The sequence below is a fragment of the Acinonyx jubatus genome, chromosome D4, assembly GCF_027475565.1.
Source record: "Acinonyx jubatus isolate Ajub_Pintada_27869175 chromosome D4, VMU_Ajub_asm_v1.0, whole genome shotgun sequence".
NCBI lineage: Eukaryota > Metazoa > Chordata > Mammalia > Carnivora > Felidae > Acinonyx > Acinonyx jubatus.
The window spans coordinates 59,616,719-59,644,446 of record NC_069391.1 but is presented as its reverse complement, the minus strand read 5'-3'; the positions used below and the strand labels follow the sequence as shown (position 1 = coordinate 59,644,446).

The window sequence follows — 27,728 nt, the reverse complement described above, 5'->3', positions numbered from 1 at the left end:
TGTCTTCTGCACAGCACAACTTAAGAGAAGGTGAATCAGTTGCCTAACACTTAGGATGTTTACTTGAAAATAATGTAACATTGTATGGCAAGTATACTCAAATTAAATAAATAAGTAAATAAATAAGGTTTCAGCTGAAACAATTGATACTGAGAGAAGACCAGGTTACATAACTAGTAAGTGACAGAGCTGTGACCCAAACCCAGATTTCCTTGCTTTTATCTTTTGGTTTATCAATTTCTTTTTTCCTACGTTAGTAAAAGTAATGAATAACTGAATTCTATAAGATCAAGCATATTATTATATACTATTTAATTGTAATATAAGTATTAGTTTCCATTTAGTCTTTGACAATATTTAGCTTTAACTATGAAAATAAATCCTATCACCTCTTTTCCTTGGGTATTACTATGTTCTCTTTAGAACAGCTTAAACGGTAAGTGGACTGGTCAAAAGCAGTTTCCACACTGCTTGCTCTGCAATTCAATAATTGTAAGCATTCTGTAGTTAGAACTCTCTTGAATTTGCTCCACATTTTCCCCAACATAAATAAGATGGCTGTAATTTGGAAACATGTCATGATGTATCACTATTTTCACAGAATTCAATAAGCACGCTGGTGCTGACACACAATTCCCCATTCTTTAGTTTATTTCTCCTGCCACTGCTTGGCGGAAGTCATGTAAAAGTTTTGCTCTAGGAAACAAGATAAGGATACTAGGAATCACTGTGGCGACTTTCCAGATCTCCTTTATTATAGGTCAGACCACTCTGACCTACATGTTTACTCAAAGTAAACATGAAGAGCAGCCAGCACCGCTGGGGAAACAGCAGCAAAAGTGTCCAAAACAAAACCTTTGACCAAAGTCTTTTAAGTTATCACCACAGGTGGAGCCTAAAACAAGCATGTTATATTTTATAAATTGTGCATGAAGTCTCTTAACATTTATTTTTTTTAAATTTTTTTTAACGTTTATTTATTTTTGAGACAGAGAGAGACAGAGCATGAACAGGGGAGGGGCAGAGAGAGAGAGACACACACAGAATCTGAAACGGGCTCCAGGCTCTGAGCTGTCAGCACGGAGCCCGACGCAGGGCTCGAACTCACGGATCGTGAGATCGTGACCTGAGCCGAAGTCGGCCGCTTAACCGACTGTGCCACCCAGACGCCCCAAGTCTCTTAACATTTACATGCTCTTAAAAAATCTGGCTGTGTATTATCAAAGCTCCTTTTATGTGGGAAGCCTCAGTGAGCAGTTCTATGGTTCCAGTCTCCAGCATTTCCCTTTCTGTGCTTAAGATATAGGATTGTTGCTTACCCCCTTAAATATCTGCTGATTAGGGTTTAGTCTTAGATAAAATGCTGTTCATGGTTGTAATCTAGATTAAAGCTCTCTCTATAGCCTATAAACTTCAATTAAATGCTTGTAACCTTTTGCATAAGACTTAAAATTGAAACACTTTTGGTTTCTAGGTCAGCTCTAGATTTAGGGTATATTTATGAGCATAGAACTATAAAACGGCAGGTTTTAGTCTGATTCAAGTGCTTTGGCTTTTGTACTGTAAAAATAGCATAGGAATGAAATGTACATAGTTTCCATATATCATAATAAATGTACAAAGAGGAATATTCTTTGTCCTTCGACATACTTTACTGTTAAGATGGTGGAAAATAACAGGTTAAGGAAAATAATGATAAAGTGTGTAAAAGTACAGGGACACAGTAGTATTGAATGACCTAATTCTGAGTGAAAACAATGTTATAATACAGCAAAGGCAGACTGACAAGTTCTCCAGCCAAGATCATGCCAAATAGATTCTCAATTTATATTCATTTAATTTCTATAATTTACCTGTTCTGCTAATGGAAAGAAAAAAGATTTCCTTCCTCCACTTGTGACTTGGGTTAGTTTCTTATTATCTATGGAGTTGATTTAAGAAACTTGAGGCAAGACATTGCTTTTTTTTTTACATTTTAAAGTGGGAAATACAAAGATAAAATGTAGACGCTATATGCAAATAATCATCCACATAAATCAATTATAGTTTTCAAACAGGACTTGAAGCAATTACCTGTCTGACACCATCTTGCTTGAATTAGCATTGGTGAAATTTTGATAAACATGATATTTTTTTTCCTGTATGGAAAAACATTAACTCTCAAGATCCTAGGATCTTTAATAGCCTCAAAAATGGATTATAACATTTTCCAACATCAAAAGTAAAATTGACTATGAGAACTTTATAAAATATATCTATGCCATATAACACCATTTTGCAGAAAGGAGGCTGCAGGTATGGGCTTGCTCACATGTTGGAAGATAGTTCTTGTTCCCCAAACACTGGAAATAAATGCATTGGTTGCCTTTTGTGTTTACTGGGAAATCAGTGTCTCACTTTCAAATTAATTTTGGGCATAAAACAAGGCATGTAGGGCTTGGTCAGAGTTAGGAGGTAAGTGGTACCTCCCAAATCACAGATTTGGGAAGCAGAAAAATGTGAAAGATATTTGAACAAGTGTAGATGAAAATGTTTGAACCGTAAGGTTCTGAAAATGACTGGGTCTGAAGTTGGTATTATTCAAGGTTTAATAAGACATCTGGAAGAGGGTAAGTGGTGAACCTTCAAGTATGTAAAGGCCACAGAGCTTTTCTGGATGTCAGTGAGGATGAATGTGGTTATGTGGAAGGTGGTGGTCCAGGTTAGCTATTATGACAGAAGGAAGGATTTAAGTGACATTGTAAACTATTTTGTAAGGACAGCAATCCAATGTGCTACCATAGCAAAAAAAAAAACAAAAACAAAAACAAAAAAACTAACAAAATGCTGAGTGTTGAACATGCGCTCCTAAATGATTTTAATATGCCATGTGAAGAGATTTATTACTGGAAAGAGATGAATGGAAAATACTCTCCTCATGACTCCTTACAAGAAGCTAGGTATATTAGAGGTGTATTCCTCATCTTTTAGGAGCAACCATTCCCTCTGGAATGAACTACTTGCTACAATTGCGAGAGATAGATTACCAAGCAGTCCACAAATTAGCTGTACCAGACATTTCTGATATGCTTAATTTTTATAAATCACCACGCCACAAACTCCTAAACTTTCTACTGTCCCTAGGAGGTATCCAGATTTATTTACAAACCCCTCACCCATTTAAAAATAATAGTCTATAAGCATCTTCTGACAATCACCTGTTTATTTATATCAGCAACCATCAGTAAAATGGGCAACCTCAATTTGCTTCCCCTCTACAAGCATCATGTACCTTATGAAGTCTTTCACCTAGAATAGAGGTAAGAAGGTAATGAGAGATGCTTCTATGCTATGTGGTGCTGGGGATGTTGTGTACCCATATACAGTATACTTGTATGAAGTAAAGAAAATGTGAGAACAAGTGGTGCCTGAATATTAATTAGCTATTTCCATAGATAGCGAAAAACCTAGTTAAAACTATATTTTCATGCAAACACTTAGAAATTCATGAAAAATAAAAGTATAAATAATGTCTGAATTTCCTTACCTTCTATTGCTGATAGGAGAACCCGGGAATGATCATATGCGATTACATTCGCATATCTATTCTTTGGTTTGTTTACTTCCAAGTTTGAATGTTCCCATGTGAACTGCTGGCCAGGGTCAATTGACTAAAAGAAAAACAGCACACACACACACACACACACACACACACACACACACACACACACAAAATCAATACTGAATAACACCAGATTATAGGCATTTATCACAAGTAACAAACATGATTTAAAAAGAAAAGTCTGAAGCCACACTTTATCAAGATGACCCTACTTATGAAGCTGAACACTAATATACCCAGCTTAACATGAAATGATTAATCATAGTAAAAAACAGTGATAGTCACCAACAATTGATTCAAATGAAAAAAAAATCAATATGGATGTTCCATTAATATTGGAAAGGCAGTGTTTTAAAAATTGTTTTAGTTTTAGTTTTCCATTTCCTTCTCTGCAGCTGTAGTTTATAAGTTATCTGGCTCAATACTCCTTCTGGTTCTGTGAACATTATTTTATCTTGATTATTCTCCCTAGTCTTTCCTGTCAGGACGTAACCTCAACCTTTAAATTTATTGGGCATTCACTAGCTTCACTGGGCACAGGTTTCCCTGTTTTTTCTTCACTTCTAGGCTTCCACTTTGATGGCAACTTAAAATTTTGTCTGTTTCTCCATAACACACTATGGCCAGTAGCACAAGCAATCTGTACAATTCAAACAGTTAAGAATAACAGTAAAGAAGGGAAGTTGGTAAATCTAATGTTTATCTTCAAATATTAATTTATAACCCAATGCAGATAGGATCTAATTGCTTTTCTACTTACGTTTCCTATTATTATGTGTTATATTTACAAAGCTTGCTTCTTTTTATTCTTTAACTTAAACATATTTTTTCTGATTTATAATGCATTTTCTTGATACCTTCATTCAACCCATTACTCAATAATCTAAAATAAATATTACACAGAATATAAAATAATATATAGTTTTCTTAGAGTTAAAGCAGTATCATTTTGAGACTGAACTCAGGATCTGATTATAGAAAAAAAAATACTCTAAAGGACTTTTTAATTTCCTGCAATGTTATGGAAATCAAAACCTCTTTTCTTTTATCATAGGACATGGGCACTTATTTTAAGACGTAATTTCATGGTATAAGGAAACATGAGTTCAGTAATTACATAAACATGATTTTAAATGATTAAAATCAAGTTTTCAGAAGTAATGGTAAGGGTTATATGCAGGTAAAATTCTGTGAAAAGTAAAGATACTATGTTATGTTAATAGAATTTTTAGCAGTTAGTTTTGATACTGGGCATTTTTCATGTCTTTATGTGTATCTGTAGAACTGGAAAGTAAAACATATCCAACAGCAGTGACAATATTAAAGATGTGTATATTTTGTGTTTAACAGGGCTGGTAAAACTCACGACTGCAAAGAGTCGACCTATTGACCCTCATGAATAGCCTCCAAACATTCTAAAATTCTCAGCAGTATGGATTCTAGCCCCTAATATACCAAGGATTATAAAACCCTTATATTTTCTTAGCCGATGCTAATCTATATATAAGTAGCCTATCATTGAAAAAATATTCAGCAAAATAATTATGCTTTAGAGTCTAAGGAATCATATAATTAGGGGTCTTTCTAGCTTGTTCTTCCAGGGAAGCTCATTATCTCCCCTGCAGAATGTACTTCTCTCCAAGTATCTGATGAGCTAAAACATGCAGATGCCTGGGTGGAAGCCTTCAAGTCAACCTCGAACCTTCTCTATACAAAGCATATTTATTTGGTGACCAAGCCATACCTTATTTTTTTCTTAAATCAGCCCCCAGTCACCAGCCCACTGCCACTCCCTAAACTCAATCTTTCAGTATCTGATGTCTGCTTGGACTCTCTCTTCAAACCTCTAACTACAAGTCACTTTTCATACCAAAGTAGTCTTTTTGAAGATCAGCTCTGGACAGGTTAGTTTCCTGCTTAAGAATTCCACTGGCTCTGAATGACCTACAGCTTAAATTCTAGAGTCCTTAGCCACAGTCCTACCCATACACCTTCAGTCATCTTTGCACTGACAAAGATGGCTCAATAAATGGTTCAAGAGATTTTCTTAAATGAATTGAATTGATGGATAAATGTTGTTGAGAAGAGTTCATAAAGAGAAATCATGGAGTAATTCTTCCCTATATCATGGCAATTAGAGAACAGACAATGGAAACTGCAAGGTAAAGTGCACTATGATTAACAACTTTAACACTCATTATCATACAGTTTAATAATAAAGTATGTGATCCCGAAATTACAACTACCACTGATATCCCACTTTACACTGATGAGTGTTACTGAGTACATAAGCTTCTTGCACATTATTTTCTAAAATATCCCAAGAAGCGGCTAAGCTCGCTGATGTTCAGTGCTTTGGTGGAAGGTATTACTCCCTCTGATGGCCGTTATTCAGACTATGATCACTCACAGATGTGTAAAGTGGCAAGCATTTAATTAGACTAATGAAATTGCATCTATCAATGCAGACACTGTTAACTCATGTCCATTTCCACTCTTGCCACATATTCTCAGCCTTCTGAATGCTCGATTTGATACCTACACATTGAAGAGTTTAAAAACCAGTAATGGAAACATAAGTTTTATTTCACATATGTTAATATGCTTAGACTTAAAGTATGACCCATGAGAAGAAGACCTACAGTAATAGGATAATTATAATAGCTGCCAGGTCATGCAGTATCCCGTTTTAATTTTCATAAATGCTATGAGGTAGGTATTGTTATTTTCTTCATTTTACAGACAAGGAAATTGAAGTAAAGAAAAATTAATTTAATAAATCTTACTGAGGGCCTGCTCTGTGGCAGGCACTGTGCTATTTGGTGGTTAAGTAATTTGCTCACACAGCTAGGCTCATACATTCACCCTCAAACCCAGGTCTGTGTGATTTCAAAGCCCAACTAATGATTAACAGCTGGTAATTACCAAGCCAAGATGCTACTACTTATCCCGAAGGCCACTGCAAAATGAGGAAGCCCAACATATGAAACACACTTCAACAAAACTATCCTTTATCTCGCCAGTCTGAAAGATATTTCTTCCCAACTGATCATCCTCTGTCATTCTAGGGCAATTACATAAGAAATCAAGTTTTAGAAATGAGGTTGGCTTCACATGGATGATAAAACAGATGGGATGCAGCTTACATTTATACTTGTTTTACAGGGATCAAACAAACATTGATTGAATAATGCTAAACTGTCTTTGTGCAACACATACTCATCTATCTGTATCTATCTGTCTGACTGAACGTTTAACAATACACAGCATAGGTCATTATTCTGGAGCTTGTCAGAATGCTGAAAGCAGTAAACACAGTAAAGAACAGCAACTACTGAAAGCAGGTGAGGTATAAGATGATCTTTTCTATTTAGAAAAAAAATAAAACTGGTTGAGAAAAATCAAATTTCAATTATCCATGTTAATGAGGCAAAGGTATCATGGATGACTAAGACCCTAATTTTCAAAACCCGCTCTTTATGTTGTCCTTAGTGCAAGATGCAGGCACATTTGCTTTGCCTCTTTGTTTTCTGGTTTCTTTTGCTGAGATCCTCTTAAGGAAGAATGAAATGGTCAACATGGAGAAAGGGAAACCTTGGTCTTGAGAAGTTCATTTCCACTCTAGTCTCATATTTTTGGCCCACACACCATGACCATCCATCTTCCTACTATAGAGTTAAGCTGAGGCCATACCAGTATTATTCAAAACAATTTGAAATAAGCACTCTTGTTTCTAAAGAGTTCTTCTTGTTCTTCCTGCTGTTGGTGTTTGGTTTTCCTCAGCCTGACTCTCATGTATCTCTTCTCATCCTTCTGACACTGTTTATTCAAACATGTTTTGGCGAGATACCCCCTCCTCCTCAGAACTCAATCCCGAATTCTACCCTCTGAGCTGGAAACCTGGCCGGATCTTCTGTAGTTGCCCTGGAGGAAACTTTGCAATTTGGAAATAAAGCAAGTTAGATGTATTCAACCCAAATTTGATTAATAGACTTAAAAAAATAAGCTATATGACATTTGCACATTGCATTGTTACAGAAATTGTAAACAAGAATGCTACTTCCTCATATTTACTTTTGTTTCTCCAGGCAATCAACAAGGCCCTTTACTGGACAAAGAAAGAATATGTAGCACCTAAACTTTACCAAGATGCCAAACCATTTTACATTGCTTCCCTATCTGCACACTTGGCACATGACACACTCCCCCTCCTACCCTAATACTTGTGATTGAAATAATTCTAATACTAACAGATCTTCACCTCAATGACTTTGCATTACTGAGAAGAGGGACCAAAAAAAAAACTTCTCTGTAACGTAAAGAAGAAAGAGAAAGTCTTGATTAGACAGCTGCTAATATCAAACACTTTGCATTTATGTAGTCTTTAACTTGGTGGTCTGAAAGTTCTCATTTTTTTTAAGCAACTAGAACTTTGTCTTAAAATAGGTAAGTAGAAAATAAGCAACATATAACTGATGGATTTATAATTTTGCGCTATATTCTTTTTTTTTAATTTTTTAAATGTTTATTTATTTTTGAGACAGAGAGAGACATAGTGTGAGCGGAGGAGGGGCAGAGAAAGAGGGAGACAGAATCCGAAGCAGGCTCCACGCTCTGAGTTGTCAGCACCCAGACGATGCGGGGCTTGAACTCACAAACCATGAGATCATGACCTGAGCTGCAGTCGGATGCTTAACCAACTAAGCCACCCAGGTGTCCCATGCACTATATTCGTGATGAAAACCCAGATTAAAAAAAAATATTTTACATCCAATGGTTATATAGTTAAAATAACACTTATATGACATTTGCTGTGTTTTCTTTGTGCTTCACATATATTAACTAATTTTATCTTCACAAAGAGCCTAAAAGTAGATACCATTATTATCACAATTCTGTAGATGAGGAAAGCGAGGTACAGAGAAGTGAAACAACCTCTCAGGGTCAAACAGTTAGTAAGCTAGTTGTGTGGTCCAGGCATTCTGGACCCAGTCACAATGCCTCGCCACGATGTTATGCTTCTTCTCTTGCCAAGTTTGAGAAGATTCCTTGATTATTTTACTTATGTCTTTCAATTATTGTCTTGAAACACAATGGGAAGTTTGGGAACAAAAATCTCTATAGTGCTTCTAATCTATATTTATAATTGTAAATTCAAAACAAGGGAGTGCTCATAAACTTGCACATCTGATTACAGTCATTGAATAAAACTATCCAGAGAGTGACCTTTTTTGATAAAGCTGAAGTCATCAACTTAAAGTCCTTTAAATATGGTTCTGCAAAATTTCAACTTCTCTACAAGAAGAAAAATATAATTCACATGTACAATCCCCCTACAATACTAGCTGCTTGGCGTCCAACTTCTCTTCAGTCCACTAAGAGTAAAACCTCAAAATATTCGCTTTAGAACCTCTTCAAAGAGAAACCACAAAAAAGATACATCCTGTTTTTGTGTGGGTTTTAAAACAACTAACAAAAATTTAATTATATAGAAGGAATAGACCAGCTATTTGACTAGGCAAACTATGGGTCAGACTAACCATCCTTTTTACAGGGAATTGAACTTTCAATGACCTTAACCTCTAGAGAAAGACTATCATTCCACAGAGTTCCCAGTCAGTAGGCTCATTTACTCCTTAGTGTGGTTTGCACCCACATATTCTCAGGCCCTATTTGAGGTTTAGAGGAGCAATCTGCCATTGACTGTATTTCTGCAATGAAGCTTTTTAAAATTCTCATTCATTCATATTCTGTCTCTCCAAGATGGAAATGGTAAATTAATATGTATCCATTTTAAAGAAGACCAGTGTTTGCATAGTTGAGAAGGGCTGTATTTTGCACAATTAGCCGAGGGCTGCAATTGGCATAATGAGTACTTTCTTCAAAGAGAAGAACATGAGTTTAGTTGAATCCAATGATGCTTTAAGAAGTGGAATGTGATCAAGTAGAAAGTATGATGATGAGCAAAGTCTGGAGGTCGGAGCCCCTGAGTCCCAGGTGCTGGCTTTCTCTTTGCCCCTCACTGGCTTTGGCAGTCTGCTCTGTTCCTTTTTCCTATTAATGTCTTCCCAGTGTCAGGTTGGCAACCTCACCTTTCCTGTTCTCCTTTATCCAATTAGTATCAAAACTTCCTAAGTCTTTCCCTATAAAAGTACCTCTAATCCAAGCCACAATTAGAGTCTGAAGGACTGAAATAGAGACTTCTCAAGACTCCCAGTGTTAACTAATGAACACATACAGGAGTTCTCCACCTTTAAGTAGAAAGATGAACAATTTGAAAAGCCATTTAAAAATATTTCAAGCAGGGGTGCTTGGGTGGCTCAGTTGACTCTTGGTTTTGGCTCAGGTTATGATCTTGCAGTTCCTGAGATTGAGCTCTGCATTGGGCTCCAGGCTGACAGCATGGAGGCTGCTTGGGATTCTCTCTCTCTCCCTCTCTCCCTCTCTCTCTCTCTCTCTGCCCCTCCCCCACTTGTGCTTGCTCTCTCTCAAAATAAACTTAAAACATTTTTCAATAAGGTATTTTTATATATAGTTAATTTTGTTCTTCAGGTAAGTGATAAAATCACATCAACTTTATCTGTTGTCTAATGGTTTCATTTGCAATCCTGATTATAACATATCGTGTAACAAACACTTACAAAAAGTACCTGGATTAATGATTTCTTTACTTACATTTGAATTGATATATAGAGAAGCAAACAGGAGACAAAACTCATTGTAAACCATTCAGCCACATGAGGTGAGTAAATATTTGAGGCAACCACATGATAAGCATTTTTTTCCCTAAATTATATCTAGGCACTAAGTAAGGAGGAGATAGTTTATTTCTTTGAGAATCCCATTTACTCATAGAAGTATATTTCACTTTGGCCTAATTTACCATAAATTCAACATGACAAAAAAACAATAATGCAACAGCAACAAACACTGGATTCTTTTTCAATTCAGTAGGGCAATGCAATGTGATCTCTGGAATGCAGATAAGCTACTTTACTACTTCATATGTGTGACTGAAAAAAAATATTTTTGACAGATCTTTTCAAATGAGAGTTCAGAAGAGAACACACAACATTAAGATCTGAAGATTTAAAAGGCCAGTTTTTTTTTATTATACTCTCCTGTTTAATGTGTCTCAACATTTTCCTAGATGATACTGAATATAGAAAAGAAAAATTCCTAGTTCTCCAAAGCAATGTTCTAGAACAATGACAGCAGTGATACCTTTTAATCCTAATGTTTTAGTTTTTAGCTATTTTTCTCCTATATCAGATTAAAGTACATAATAAGAAAACAATGGACAGAAGTTAGTTGATGTTCCTATTAAAGACTAGAGCTTCATGGATAGTCATTTTTACAAGTATAATTCACAGACTAGGACTTCAGATGTTATTTGGAAAAGCAAAAGGAATTAAAAATTTTCTAGACAATTGGTGCAAGAAAAATGTTATTAAAATTTTATTAAACTGCTCTGATTAAAGAGATAAAGTTGGATTGATAGAAAGTAATTACAGTGTTTATAAAAAGAAATGCATATAAGTAACAAAGAAAATTATTGATTGCAATCTACGTGCAGCATTAAAACTGAATAAATTCAGAGTGGCATCCTTCCTTTTCCGTGAATAGCACAACCCTAAATTTTGGCCCCAAATTAACAAAATGAATGCATTAATTCCTTACCACTCTGTAAACACTGCCACGTTTGTATAGACTCAAAAGTATTAAGTAAAATAATACATGTAAAACACCTGATGAAAAGTTCTTAGTAAAAGAACAGTAGATGTCTTCCCTTTCTTGTCTCCATCCATCTGACTTGTGCAAGAACATCCCTTATTTAAGACAATCTTAGCATGTAAGGAATGTCTGCTTTCTCCCTTATGCTAAGTGGATCTCCTTTGACACTGAAGCAATCACCCAGTTAATTCAGGCAAAGAAATCCACTCTGTCCTCCCACTTGCTGTAACAATGTGCCCATCTATATAATTTGAAAATTGATCTACTTTTCTATGGCAGATAACAACAACAACAGAACATAAACACATATATTTCTCAGTTTTTCATTTCATTTGATACTTGGAGACCTGAGCATTCAGAAATACAGTGTAAAAGTAGATTCAAAAGAAAAACCAATCAATAAATGGAGTGGTTTTGTAATTGTTTTGTGACTTCTATTACAACAGCATTTTATAAACAACAATATAAGGAAAATAGGAAAGATAAATCATCATCTTGGTTTTTGAGAGTTTGATTAGTGGAGTTTTAAGTGATAACATTAATTCTTCTTTATCAAATACACAAATTTCTAATCTAATTTTAAAACACACTAGTTTTGGGTGTGTCTGGGTGGCTCAGTCGTTTAAGTGTCCAACTTTGGCACAGGTCACGATCTCACGGTTTGTGGGTTTGAGTCTGGCATCGGCCTCTGTGCTGACAGCTCTGAGCCTGGACCCTGTTTAGGATTCTGTGTCTCCCTCTCTCTCTGCCTCTCCCCTGCTCAGCTCTGTTTTTCTCTCTCTCTCAAAAATAAATTTAAAAATGCTAAAAAATTAAAATAAAACATTAATTTTCCCTCATTTTACTCTGCATACTGTAGACAGATGTATTTTTAGGTTTTCAGTACTACCTTGCTTGCTATTCAATTAAAAATTTGTTAAAACTCTGTTTCCTCTCCCATGTTTATTTTCGGATGTGAGAGGAAAAACAGATGAGTTTCCAAACTGAAACATGAATAAACGTTTGTTAATGTTCAGTCAATGCCTTTCGCATCTCATTTCCTGATTGAAAAAATAAGATTTTTACATCTGAAATGAAATGAAAAAGCATGATGCTTCCTTCAAGTCTGTGACACAATAGAGAAAATCCCAAGTAATCACTTAAAAAATTCCCCTAACTAGTTCCATCCCCAAGTGTATTTAATGCAACTATCTACTTTAAACACAAGAGTTTCCACCTATGTCTTTTGGGTACAGTGTGTATATATGTGTATATATTAAGTACATACTAAGAACCCCTTGCTGTTCATATCATTACTCCTAGGTAAGGACATAATGTACCATACTAAATACAGGCTTCTAATTAAAGAAGACACACAGGTTGATCATTACTACTTATACCCATGGTGTTCAAGTAGCTTAGAAAATATTTACAACCTAAAGTGTCATGTTTACTTTCTTCTACGTTACATGTGACAAGCAAACTAGAAAAGTTGGAACTCCCCAAATCTAGAATTTTAGAGTTTATTTCTAAACTAAAAGATTAATTTCAGAAATTAATTTCTTTAAATGTATATTGGCTTTATAATGTAAAATTAAAGACTATTCTAGGTAAAATATATTAGAAAAATGTCCATGAATTGATAATTTTACATATTTGCCCTTTGGGAAAAAAAAACAGAATCACTCGAGGATATCACTATAGTGGTTGTGATTCATCTGATGTTGTATACTCAGTGTTTAGCTTATAGTTTATTTTAAAATATATTTATTGAATGAATGGCTGAAATGCATTATAGGCAGGATATATGGCAACAGTGACTTTTTCCCCAGAGCCTTAGAAATAGTTAAATAAATTTCCCTGCAGAACATGTGGTTATTAAGTAAACATATATCGGAATAGACCAAAGATATAGAAAATCATCTTTGAAAATAATCAGAATGGCTCCCAGGCTCACACTTGTCTGTACTCTGATTCATAATAAGAGTCATCTCAGACTTTGGCACTTTTGAAATTTTTCCAAGTGAACATGTATAATAGCGTTCTGTGCCATGATTTCCAACTTTTACATATCCACTGACTATTCTGAAGTATCACACAGTGACTGCTTGCCAGGTAACAATTCATATTACCAAATTTTCTAGACACACTACCAATGTGTATACAGTTAACCATTTAATACAGTGGATTTTCCCTTTATTTTGGGGAGTTTGTTTTAACAATTGTGCTCCTCTGAAGTCTCAAGGCCACTTGTTGGCTGTTGTGGGGAGACTGGGAGGGTCCTGATAAGATGGAAGGAAAAACAGCCCAGGATTCAGCGCTGGCAAAGGGTTTAAGTTAGGGGGGCTTATATCCCAGTTTACACCTCTGTCCCCGTTTCATTATCAAAAGCACCATCTTTCAAAGTGTCCCAGTTTGGACAATAAATTATAAGGTTAAAGCAGACTCTAACTTCTTTGTATCCATATCTATACCTTGGGATCTAGGTGAGCTTCATGCTCAGTAACACAGCCAGGTGAATATGTATATGTACAAAGAGGGCAAGAGAAACAGACAGATACTAAGTTCACTTACAAATCTATCACATGGACAGGAGGGTGGGAAAAAATAAAGACACCAATTTCTGAAGAACAACATCTGCCTCCACTTATCTACTCTGCTGCCATAAGAGTAGAATTAAAGCCAGAATAAGGGAGGCACTGGCCTGACTCATTGATTTACCTTGTTCAACTTGTCTATGGAGCTGCAGAAAAGAGAGAAAGGGAAAGAACAGAACATGTGATTCTTAACACACATTTACCCTATTCTCCACTAAACCAGAATTTTAACCTATTCAGAATATATATATTTTCCTTTTTCTGGGGCAGGTAGATGCTGGAAAGAATGTGGTGGTGCAGAAGCTAGTTGGATACGTGTTCAGTTATGGAGGAAAAGAACAAAGCTAAAGAACCGATTTACACGTTGATCATTCTATAAAAACGTTTTTTTCTTAATTTTATTATTATTTTTTAAATTTACATCCTAATTAGTTAGCATATCATGCAACAATGATTTCAGGAGTAGATTCCTTGATGCCCATTACCCATTTAGCCCATCTCCCCTCCTACAACCCCTCCAGTAACTCAAGGTTTGTTCTCCATATTTGAATGTCTGTTATGTTTTGTCCCCACCCTGTTTTTATATTATTTTTGTTTCCCTTCCCTTATGTTCATCTGTTTTGTCTCTTAAAGTCCTCATATGAGTGAAATCATATGATTTTTGTCTTTCTCCGACTAATTTCACTTAGCATAATACCAATTTTTAATCTACTGTGTCTAATTAATATTTTATATTTTAAAAATTATTACTGAAAAACTAGGTAGAATTATGCCATAATTTCTATCCTTTTCTTTTTCTTAATGCTCTGGGAATGGAACCATAGACTCATTCTATTGCTTGAGTATTACACAAATCAAGCATTAAACATGTCTTCAAGTATAATATGTTCTAAAGATATTAACAATTTTTTAAAATATCCCTGCATTAACATACCTAAAGAGAAGCTAGGTCATTCAAAAGGAGAAAAGTAACTCATAGACACACAGAAAAGGGAGGATCAGAAAGGACTATGAGCATGATTACTTGGCTCTCCAAGAAAGACAGTGGCATCCAGTCATCACAGATCGATGACATAGCCATTAAGATCATAAAACTAATGAAAAGTGAGGTCTTCAGAACCCAATCACCTCTCAAGTTTACAAAACTAATGATCAGTCCTGGAATAAGGTGACCACATCAAGATACTTTCACCTGACACATCTTCATCCAAGATTGCAACTTCTTCAAATTTATCATCTCCTAAGATTAGACTGTGGACTTTCTGTCAGGCACTAAACTCTGCCTAAAAGCCTTGAAAGTGAAAAACATGTCTTTCCCCTGGACAAATGTATATAATAACCATTATAGAACCATTACAATGGTGGGGACTGGTTAAGTGACTTAGAGTATGAAAAACCTATGAAGCTATTGAAACTGTGTATCTACTGACATAAAGACATCCACTTTTCCTGTTAAGTAAAAAAAAAAAAAATTATTAAATATATACCTGTATTTTATTACATTATATAGACTATATCATATACATATATCTAGATATTTAGAGATATAAATATAAATATATACACATACATATGTATATACAGAAAGCTAGAATATTATACATCAACACTACCAGTACTTATCTCTGAGAGGTAGAGATTGATAACATTAAGTTAATTAAACAAGGACTCCATTAGACTGAGGGGGTCCTAATGCTGTGACGGCCTATGGAGGTAAATCAGAATCTAAGTCTGTAAAAGCCTCAGGGTTACAAAATCAAAACCCTAAGGACAACCAGTCATAAACAGCCAACTAGGCTTTAAGCTATAGCCAATCAATAATTTTTCTTTGCTTTCACTCTTTATACGAGTCCTTGCCCTAGCAAACACTTCTGGTTTGATGCTGCCCAAATTGAGTCAGTTTTCACTTGAATAAACTCTTAAAATATTTAATATGGTTCAGTTGATATTTTCTTAAAGATTTTACTATTTTTTAATGTTTTTATTTATTTTTTAGAGAGACAGACTGCACAGGCGAGGGAGGGGCAGAGAGAGAGGAAGACAGGATCCCAAGCAGGCTCTGCAATCACAGTGGACTGCCCAATGCAGGGCTCAAACTCACGAACCTTGAACCCATGACCTGAGCTGAAGTTGAACACTTAAGCGACTGAGTCACTCGAACACTTTATAGGACTTAACACTTTGGAGGGTATTTTGTGAAATCCATGTCAACTTTTTCAACTGGCTTCTATGGTCATTTAGAGATAAAGCTCAGTATAGATTTATGACCAGGAAAAAATATTGAAGGAGCCAACACTAAATTAGATTGTCTCCCTCTAACCTCATCAAAGAATGGAACTGAGAAGTAATCAGGGTAAATTACTTCTGATTTTGATGATAATGATGAGTGCATCATCATGATGCACTGAGTCTCGTGTGTACAGTGACCCTTAAAACAAATTTAGGTGGATACTCTTATCTCCATACTGCAAATAAAGAGACTGAGGCCTAGGAGAATTAAGACACTTTGCACAAATCACCCTGGTAGTCCATAAAGCAGTGAAACTGGGATGTGAATCCAGAATTTTCTGACTTTGGAGTCTGGGCTCTTAACTACTACACTCTAATGCATGTATATTAAGTTGCAACTTTAAATTTACTATCGTAAAGTTCAATTCCTTATTTCAAAACTGTGAAGAGAAAGGAAAACAGATTAAAGACCAGATGTTCCTGTCGGTTTGGTTTAAGGATGCATTAATCCCACAGTACAGTACTTTCCACTTCCAAATCTTTTTCTTACTTCTTTTTTTTTTTTTTTTTTTGAAAATGAAAGACAAGCCATAGGTTTCTATATGGTTAGATTTTTAACATGATTCTTATCAAAATAAAAAGGGTGGGATCTTAAGTATAATCTTTATCCTATATAATTGGGAAAAATGAAGTGTTTTAAATTAAATTAAAAGTGTTTTAATTTCTTTCATTTACACCCTCCCAACCAAACCCCCTCTCTTACCCGCCTTCCTCCCCACAAATTTTGCAGGAAAAGAGAGAAAGGTGATATACATTCATTTCTTGGAACTGAATAGTCACAATGGAGCAAAGAGAAGAGTAGTATTGACAGAAACCACTGAGAATGGAAAGAGACCAATAACTCATGAATAACAAGTCTGCACTAACAGTTTTAATGACTATCCTAATGGTTTAATGGATGGCACTTTAATAGGATTTCTAGTACAATCCTTCTGAAAGCTTGTCTTCAATAAATCTGTCATTAACAAAGAGCTGAATTGCTTCACCACATAACTATAGTTTACTGAATCTGAACATAACAAAATTATGGCAGTTGTCAGCCTGTATTACTAGCCTGGTTTCAAGTATTTTGTTAACTACTGTGGGAGAGACGGCTCCATGATCAAAATGTAGGCTGCCAGTGAAAGAGGCATATTTATACCAAGGGGATGCAGTAGGCATTAAACGAAATACAACAGAAAGCTCACAATTATCAATTTATGTGTACAAAGACAAAAGTAGAAACAGTCATTGTAATCCAAACACATAGGTGTCTGTGAATATTGCAACTTGAAAGACTCAATGGAGTTCTCTTTGAAATAACATATTGAATGCTTTGGGTGATTAGGTTTTGAATGCCCAGAGCATTTCTACATTTGCCCCATATTTGTTTACATTGTCTTGTTTCCTGTACTGACTTAAAGTTATTTAAAGTCAGGGATTGCCATATTATGTTCTTAAGCGTGCCTACTACTTCAATATAAAAGTTGAACTGGCAGCAGTCAGTCTTAGTGGATATTCCTAAATTCCAGCCCTTTGTTCCCTTTTAGTCTGCCCATGTCAGCGGTTTTCAAGTTTGACTTTTTCACACTGGAATATTGCTAGTCTGGAGAGAACGTTGTTATCCTTTCTGTTTTTCTGAATCCTACCTTTCTTTCAAGGTTTAAATTCCATGGTCCTAATCCACTTGTACCTAGAGACCTCTGCCACTTGCTTTCGTATGTACCTACCACTATGTTATCACAGTGTGGACCATCTATTTCACAGTTAGGTTTAAACTTATAACACTTATTCTTTTAAAACTGGTTAAAATCATCATAAACTTTTCATCTGATAATTCCTTAACTCCTCAACTCTATTTTAAATTCCTGAACAAAATACAGTCTACTATATCTTTGTAGTCTATAAATGGCTAGCCCAGTCCAGGTGCAAATAAAATATATAGATGTTATTTTAACAATTTCAGAGTTTTGTCTCATTTCCCATGAATGTCTTTTGAAATTGGGAAACTCATTTCTTTTATAATTATACTTTCATTCCCTGATTTAGTTGAGTCTTAAAATATATACAAAATTTTAAACCTGATGGCAATAGACTGATGCATTCTTCAGATTATCTTTCTCAATAACGCTGACTGCTGTAAATTCATTGACTTTACTGAAATCTGTATTGATCATCAAGACTACTGAAAATAACCTACTGGCTAAGCCATAGTTTGTTGAGGTTGCACAAATTGAATATAGCCTAGAGTATGTTGGAGGAATAAAAATATCCTTTCCCAGAGCCAATGTTGGAAAAATTTGAATTGGCATACCCTATTTTTGTTTATTTACAAGTAGTATGTTTATGTTTATTTACAAGTAGTATTATGTAAAAATGTCTCTCTTTGTTCAAAATTGAAAATATTATCAATAAAGCTATTCAATAAAAGTAAGTGGAATTTTATTCTGGAAAAGAAATATAATTACATTTGAGTTCATTTAAAATACCTTTTGTTTATTAAGAATAATTATTTAACAAAGAATAATTATTCGATTATAGCTCTGCTTTATGCAGCATAAGTCTTATTTATTCCAATTTGAGAGTATACTTTCTTAAATTTTATTATTATTATTTTTATTTTAGAGAGAGAGAGAGCAGGTGAGTGGAGGAGAGGGGCAAAGGGAGTGAGAGTGAGAGTGAGAGAGAGAGAGAGAGAGAGAGAGAATCTCAAGTAGGCTACATGTTCAGCGTGGAGCCTGGCATGGGGCTCGATTCCATTACCCTGGGATCCTGACCTGAGCCAAAATCAAGAATCAGATGTTCAAGCAACTGAGCCATCCAGGCACCCCATTCCTTTGATAATTCAACAAGACAGCAAACAAAATAAAAAGAGGACAAACAATATATAAATAGCAATATGGGTAAAGTAACAAATATAAAAAAAATGTTCTAACAGACAAACCTCTTTTATCAATATAAATAGTAAAATACAAATAGGTTACCTTAACCAATGATTCGTAATAAGGGAAGAACAGAGAGAGCGGGAGATCTCTATGATATTTGAGCATCTCATATTTCTTTCTGAATATACAGACTACGTCCAGTTAGAAAATTTTGCTTGATATCATAACACAAAATGCTATGCTTGATAACTGCTCCCATAGCCTAGAGAAACATTCAGACGTTTGGCCACAGAAACATAATAAAGAACAAATGTTGTTCCTTAATCTTAACTCAAGTAACAGAATATGAGAAAGAAAAATAGAAATTTTCTCTAAAATGAGTCCAAAGTGCTACAAGTTTTAAGGATTTCTTTTTCTGTCTAAGAAACTAGTAAATTTAGACTTTGAAGAACAGATTTTAGATAACTGCTAGCACTCTAACTGGATTTCTAAATCACTGAATATACTGGATATTAGAAAGCAAAAAAATCTCAACATGGCGGATGTAACAAGTACAGACCAAAATCCAACTTGCATTATACTGGAGTAAAACTTATAGCTGCATAATATGGGAATGCCAACAAAATCCACTTAGTGCAGCTTTGGCCTAATGTTTACCTAAAAACTGAAGGAACTTTTAGGCTCAGAATTCAAGAGCAAGGATTATACATTCTTCATCTTTGTACCCCCCCAGAGCCTAGTAAAGTACCTGGTCTGTAGTAAGAACTAACTAAAGGGTTATTGCATGAGATGGACAGAATACAAAGCTGGGAAAGAAGAGACCTCTAAAGAAGTGGACATTCATGTTTTTGGAAAATTTTTTTAGAAGTAGCTAGTAGTTTTATAATTGGCCCTCCATTCTGCTCAGTGATATTTGGAAGAAATGAGCAGCTTTGCCTCACAGAGTTCATTTGTTTATTCTCTAATGAAAATTATAATCCTTTACAATTGGTTGCTGTAAAATGATTACAGATCAAAAACAAAAAGATTATATCCCTTTTCAAGAGCAAATGAGTAGCAAGAGCAGCTGAAATCTTGAGGAAACAAAGATGTTCTTTTCATGCAAATATTTTAATGATAAAACTGCAGCAGGGAGATAAATACTGAAACTACTAGCATTTTTGTGTGTGTCTGTGTGTGTGTGTGTGTGTGTGTGTGTGTGTGAAACTTGATAGATTTTTAGCTTTGAGGAAAGGTGATTTTTCTTCCCCTTAGAGTTGGCCCTGAGACATGAATACTCCAGATCATTTTTCTTCATAGACTCTGAGCATAGAAAAGTGAGTTCTGCAATCAGCATTCTTCTGCTGCTTCCTTTCAGGCAGGGCAATGAAGGGCTTCCTTATCTGTGCACAGAATCTTTAGCAGGAAGCTTGATCTTCTGCTCTGTCCTAATACACTGTCCCAGGGAGGCCTACCAAGGAAAGTCAAAGGTGGATTCCCCACCTAGAGAACCATTGCCCATCAAGTTGCTGCTTCCCTGTCCTGAGGACTGTCCCCATAGGACCTCTGCTGTAGTACAGTAACATTATAACATATTGAAGCATCTTTATTCATGGGTTGATAAATGGTGTCCATCTTGATATGATGTTATGCTTGGGAAGAGGGAGATACAAAGAGCAAACCAGTTTCCTGCTTCATTTTTGAATGTTATTCGTCCATTTATTTGAGAAATATTTAGCTTGCTAGTCACAAGGATATCCCAATAAAAATAATCCATTCCTTGCCCTGAAGAAACCTGGATTATTATAGTGGGAGACTCATAAGTAAAATGAAGACTGCAATCCTTTGTAGTATCAGCGACTCAAGTACAGCAAACAGCAAATCAAATCTTCCCCATAGTGACAGGCACTTGTCTCACCTGTAACATTGGCCTTCCATGCTCTAGCTACCCCCAGACTGTGACATAACCAATTTCAAACAATGCCCCAGTATCACTAGTTCCCTCCATCAGTGGTTTAAAAACAATGCAAATAAAAGAAAGGTAAATCTTTGTCAAAATGTAGGAGAAAAAAGCCTAGTGGTCTTCTTGAGTCTTTATAATATGCCCATTTAATATTCATATCTAAAGTATATCCACTGAATTGTACACTTTTAAACGGTGAAATTCATAACCCATTAATTGTATCTTAATAAATGATAAGGAAAAACACTTGGAAATATATCAAATACATTTATTTTTTGCAATGAATCACTATTCCTGTCAATAAATAAAAACTACCTCTATCACAATCATGGATAGCTACCTATTTGGGTTCTCATATAGAAAGCAAAACTTCTTCGATGTTTCAAGTTAACCTAATTTTGACATGGATGACTACAGTTTTGGTTTCAGAAAACCTTCCCCTCTATTCATCAGTTTGTTTTTGTCTAGCAAGTCCACCTAAAAAAACCCATCAGCTTTTGCATAATGTTAGATACAAAAACTGGCTGAATGACTTCAACCACATTGGTCAACTTCCCAGAAAATGTATTTTCTTCAGTGAAACAACAGGGCTGGACTAGATTCAAAGATTTTAGAAATCTTCAAATATAACTCCACAGTGGAAACTTTATGACACAGAATTTAAACCTCTGAAACTTTAGGACAGCTTTTTTTTTTTCTTTTGTAAGATAATGGGAGAATCCTTGAGCTGTGACAGGGAGGATCAATACGGAAGGAATAGAAAAGGAACAAAAAAGGAAATCAATGCCCAGTTGCACAGCAACACCCACCAACTCCAATATTTAGGCTGAAAATTTTTATTCTCCTCATGTCTCAGCTGATGACAAGGAGGTCAATTAATTACCATGGGGGGGGGGACGAGACTGAGTTCTCATACCTTTGTTAATGCAGCACCCTAACTGCTGTTAATACAAAGGGAGGTACCATTTCACTGTTCATTAACCATCCTAATTATGGTTTCTCAATCACTTCAGCCATGTCTGCACTCCCAAGTTATAGAACACCAATAGAAGAGATTGGAGTTAAGCTTTCAAGGAAGGGGTAGAGGCATCACCACAATGAGAAAACAAACATGGAAACCTGGCACCAGAACCTCATCTTTATAACATCTACTTTTAACTGTGTTTTATAATAATCAGAGAACCAGAATCCCAGGGTTAGAGAGAGAAAGAGAGAGAGAGAGAGAGAGAGAGAGAGAGAGAGGGAGAGAGAGAGAGAGAGAGAGAAAGAGAGAGAGAGAGAATTTACAATGGTTACCTACCTAGTGCAATCACCCATCTGATGCTAAACTTCTGCCTCGTCAATCCAGCTCATTAAATTATATGCCACTTCACATACTGTTCAATTTCACAGAAATAAAAGCTTGAGCTAAAACAAACAAAACAACTACAATGGGCCCTGAAACTAATGGAAGTAAATGTATATAGGCAAAAAGTTTGTATATTCCTGCCAACTTGAAATACGGCAAACTTCTGATTGGGAAGTAATAGCTTCTATCTTTTAAAAACACTTAGCAGCTTTTATATGAAATTAAGTTGTGGAAACTTAAAATAGGACTTTGCATAGATGAAAGAATGCCTTAAAAATCTTAAGGCAAAATGTCACTTTATATCATTTTAATATATTTATGAAGCTTAATGTATTGTAGTGAACAAGTTTTCCCTTCATCATGGGTCTTATCAAAATAAAGTTGGAATCTAGTGATATGCAGAGAGGAAGGCATTTTGCCAGCATGTTTTGCTTCTTTTAATCCCCAATTTAATTTAATTTATTTATTTGAGAGAGAGAGAGAGAGAGAGAGAGAGAGAGAGAGAGAGATGACACACAAGTAGGGGAGAGGGGCAGAGGGGGAGAGGGAGATAGAGTTTTAAGCAGGCTCTACACTCAGCATACAGCCCGACAAGGGACTCAATTCCACAACCCTGGGACCATGACCTGAGCTGAAACCAAGAGGCAAGACACTCAACCAAATGAGCCACCCAGGAGCCCCAATATTTAATTTTAAACAAGTAGGTAGACTCTGGTCTACAGTTTAAAAGACAAGAATAAGTCAATACCGATTATTCTCTCTGAGAGTTAAGACTGAGTCTTTAGACCTTTCAATCCTTCCAACCTCTGCTTCTGCTTTCTCTCCAGCTCATTTTCCTAGGAAATTGGTCAAGATCAGAAAACACATGAAGTCACCTTTTATAAGAAAATTCATTGAGTCAACCTGGTGGATTGAGGATTTCTATTCCAACTAATCACATATGTCTATGTTCAACAAGGTTAGAGTGCAGTGCTAGTTTATTTGTTTTCAGGTATAAACTGTAATCTTTCATCATCTTTAAACTTGCTAAATAAAAAATAAATAAATAAACAAGAACATGAAGGGGAAGGCTGGTTATAAAAGCTCTTACCCAAAAGAAACCAAGTCCTTTTTTGTTGTTTTAAAGAATGTCCATGATATTGAAAAACAAAAATAAAATATAATTATATCAATCAGAAATTTGAATCAACACATCTTATTTGGAATCAGAAAATACTCATGAATATTACACAACTACCTTAATAGATTATCACATAAAATGTGTTTTATTTTAAGACCATAATGAAAAAAATTGTGGAAGGAACCATCACAGGGAACTATTTATAGTGGTCAGAACATGACTCTGACACCAAGCCATGTGAGTTCATATCCCAGTTCTGCCACCTACTAGCTGCATGACCTTTGACAAATTACTTAGCTTCTCTCTTTCGGTTTAGTCCCTTCTTTTATAACATGGGGGTACTAATAGCACCTACTTGGCAGGACTGAATGAGTTAGTATATGTAACATGTTGTGAAGACTGCCTGGCACATATTAAGTGCTAAACACATGTGTTATCATTATTGTCTCTATAAAGCTGATTCTAGACTGTGAAGCACTACAGAAAAGCTAGGCAATATTACCACCTTTAATTTAATTAATTAAATTAAAACTTAATTTAATTAATTAAATTAAAACTTAATTTAATTAATTAAATTAAAACTTAATTTAATTAAGATTTAATACTAAATGTTACATAGTTTAATACTAAAGAAGAAGGTATGAAGGGATATTTTGCAGGCAGGAGTGGAGGAGAGGGATGAGGAAAGGGAACATGGGGTGAAGAGGGGAAGAGAGAGATAAGGGGGAGAGGATAAAGGAGATTGAGGGGATGGAGGAGAGGATGGGGACGAGTGGGGATGGGGGGGAGGAAAGAAGAGATGAGGGAGAGTGGATGAGGGGAGGAGGAGTGAATGAAATCAAGAATCTCCATGAGCCTCTGACTGGAGTTTGGATGAAAGATGAATGCCCACCATTAAGGAAACTTACTTGGTAAGTGAGAAATAACACAGTTCTGATTATACCATATGCCTAAACTTTTTAAAGCCAAATACTCCAAGTGCTGTATCTGTGATGACAGATTCCCAAGGCATTGCTAAATCCACAGGTTCATGTACTGTCTTAATGCTTACAACTGTCCCTTTTATCCTCTTTGTTCTCCCCAACATGGTGGCATGCCCAACAATTACTTTTCATGTAGAATGACAAACTATTTAGTCACAGTAGACAAATCATGGCAAATGATATTCCCACTACTTTTATTACATCTAAACACCAAATACATAAACAAGTAAAGACATTCTTATTCTGTTGGTCAGCGATAGGCTCTCCTTGCCCTAATCCCTTTTAGCAGCATTATTAAAATTCTCCCCGAAGCTGTACTCAGATGTGACATACAAACAGATGCATTCATTTGATCCCTGGGAGTACTTACGCCTTTAGGAGTAGAAACAGGAAATAATTTCCATGATTTGAGAGTACTTTTGAGATCACTTAGTGCAGACCCTTCAGTGTTGGTGTCCCAGCCTTTTAAGAATGTAATCACCTTTCTCACCTCACCTCTGAGCAGCATGACCCAGACATTGCAGTGACAGGCACAGAACACATTGGGGTCCCCTGAACAAGCCATGCCCCTTTTCATCTCCATGACTTTGTGTGTCAATCTCCCTCACACTGGGGTCTTTTGGTCCTAGCAAACTTTAGTGATTCCAACTCACATGCTCTCTGAGAAGCCTCTCCTAGGTACTGCTCCTTCTTAAACCTCCTCTTCCAACCATCACCCACTATGTCTTAGAAAACTATGGACTTATCCAGGGAAAAACTTACTTCTTGACTTTTTTTTTTTTTTTTTTACTTTCTAGTAAGTGTTCATCAAACAGATGAAGGCATTCCAACTAACTGATTCTCTTATAAATAAGGAAACTGAAATCAGGGGATTTAAACAGCTTGTCGAGGGGCATTCAGATTCACAGCAAAGACCTGAGGCAGGTTCTACTCTTCAGTGAAAATGAGTCTTACTGGGTACTTAGTGTGGATTTAATATCCATAAATTCCATTACATACAAAATACGAAAAGAACTTTGCAGACATCATAACCACCTTCTATTTTCATTACTGCTCACCTTCTAATTGCTTTCATAGAACCCATTTTTGGAAAAAGGAGAACGGGATGTTATGCAAATAAAACAACTTATGGAAAAAATGTAGTGTTATTAGATGACTAATTGGTAGGTCACGAGTGTAAAGTTCACAATACTGAGGGCCACATGTGTTTCCTGTGTGCCTGTTTTGTACAGAAAGGCAAAGAGGTCAGGTGCCTGAAATATATTCATCTGCATAACAACCTTATGAGTAGATGCTAATATTCTCATCTTAAGTGAGAGAGAACCAAGGCTACAAGAGGTGAAGTAGCTGGTTCAGGGTCAAACAGCATAGTGACTAATTGGCAGAGTCCAAATATGAGCCCCGGTTTTCTTGACTTCTGACATTCTCCCCAGCATCTGATACTGTTCCCCTCCACATGGACATCATTCTGGCCCTAAAACCCCAACTTCATTTTAAAATCAAAACAAAACTCAGAAAATGGGCCTTTTTTTTTCTCTTGCTATAGTTTCTTTGAAGTTGAAAGCTTGTTTTGGAACTAGAAACACTTCAGGATTAATTGTTTCCTGAGAGGTTTGGGCTCCACATGGGAGCAGGTGGAAAGACAATTTGGACAATGTCCAGTAATGGTCAAGGGCCAATTAGTTATGGTGAACTTGTATGAGAACAGGGATTGAGAAACAAAACAGGAGTTATAGGACATTCCCCCGAGATGAGTATGACTCCCAGAAGAAAAAAATAAATAAAAGGATCAAGGATAAACCATATGGAGTTTAAGGTTAGTAAGGGAAAAAAATATTTGAGGTTAAAAAAAGATAGTGGGAACAGGAACATTTTAAAAGTTCAAATACAAATAAGTCTCGAAACTTGAGAATTTGCTTGAAGTTTGAGTTATAACAACTACACAAGTTCAAAAAGATTAAAAGGCTATAAACACATAGACACACCCTGGTTTTGGATGTGTTTCTTCTGAGGGGAGCTGCTGTTTCTTTGTGTCCTACCAGATTTGTTTACAAGGTGCAGAATGGCAGCCAGCTGGGAAGAGACTCTCTGTACTTTTATATCTTACTCGGTGATGCTGGTTCTTAGCTATGATCCAACCCCGGCCCCCCTCCATCTTCTCGGATTGCCAACTGGGAGGCCCATCCTGACTATAAAAACTGTGCTGGGAGTTTAATTAGTAGGTACTTTTGAGTTAAATCTGAGGGGTCTGTACTAAAATGTATTCACTTCTGTACTGTCTAAAGATAATAACAGTCTATTTTCTGAGAGAAAAGTTCTGAAAATAAGGCTTCACTGCTGACAAATCAGGTGGGGATGTCAACTGAGAAAAGCAGCTCTTTTTACAGAGAGACATTCTTTGTTCTATTCACTCCTGTTGTTGGTACTAGCAATTTTGATCACAACAAAGAGCTTCTGTGAACTGTAAATTTAGTTAGAAATCGATCCAGACACACACTTTGGTTAATTATCTGCTGCATGCCCAGTGGTGGGCTTGCCACCAGGTGGCCAGCAGCACACAAGGAAGGCCTAACACCTGACCAGGAGAAGCTTCTATTCCAATACCAAGAATGATCAGAATAAAAGAAAAGGCAACATAGTAAGTGCCAATTACAGTGCACCAAATTAGCAAATTTTCTTTTTTCTTCCTTTAGTATTGTTTATTTTATTGAATTCAACCAAGTACTATGGATTTGACCAATGAAAGGGATGGGAAGAGGCCAGGTTTTCACTGAGTCTAATACATACATTATTTTTCACATTTTAACATCTCTGAAATTGATGTGCATCTTACAAGTGATGGGCCTGTATTTAATGAAATAATAGCTGCTGAGACTACTAAGCACTTTTATCAGGGATTCTGCTAAGCATTTTATATGTATCCATTTATTTTTAATTACATATGAGGTGTTATGATTAGTTCCTTTGCAGACACGTAACAAGTAAAACAGAGGTTCAGTTATTCACATAAGGTCATACAGCTTGATCCAGCAGCCAAACTTAGGCAGCTGGAATCCAGTGCCTATGTCCTTAGCCACTGTGCCACCCTATTCTCACTATTAGCTCAATTGGTCATTGAGGTCAATTGGTCATAGGGCCCTGAATGGCAGGCAGAGGGGTTTGGGCCCAGGCAGGAAAACAGCTGCGTACTCAAGGATGTAGGTAACGGCTTCCTCACCCAAGCCCCTGATCCTAGAATATCAGGAGATTGTGGTTTGGAATAGTAAACTTA

At 36.0% G+C, this 27,728-nt stretch overlaps 1 protein-coding gene across 44 annotated transcripts in view; it reads right to left on the bottom strand.

The window, feature by feature from the left end:
- PTPRD (protein tyrosine phosphatase receptor type D) overlaps positions 1 to 27,728 on the bottom strand; it is a 2,170,985-nt gene that overhangs the window by 76,819 nt on the left and 2,066,438 nt on the right. For all 44 annotated transcript variants that reach the window (XM_053204229.1, XM_053204230.1, XM_053204243.1 and 41 more), the window contains one exon: positions 3,527 to 3,650. In XM_053204229.1, the coding sequence (XP_053060204.1) occupies positions 3,527 to 3,650 (124 nt within the window). The remainder of the gene's footprint in view (positions 1 to 3,526; positions 3,651 to 27,728) is intronic.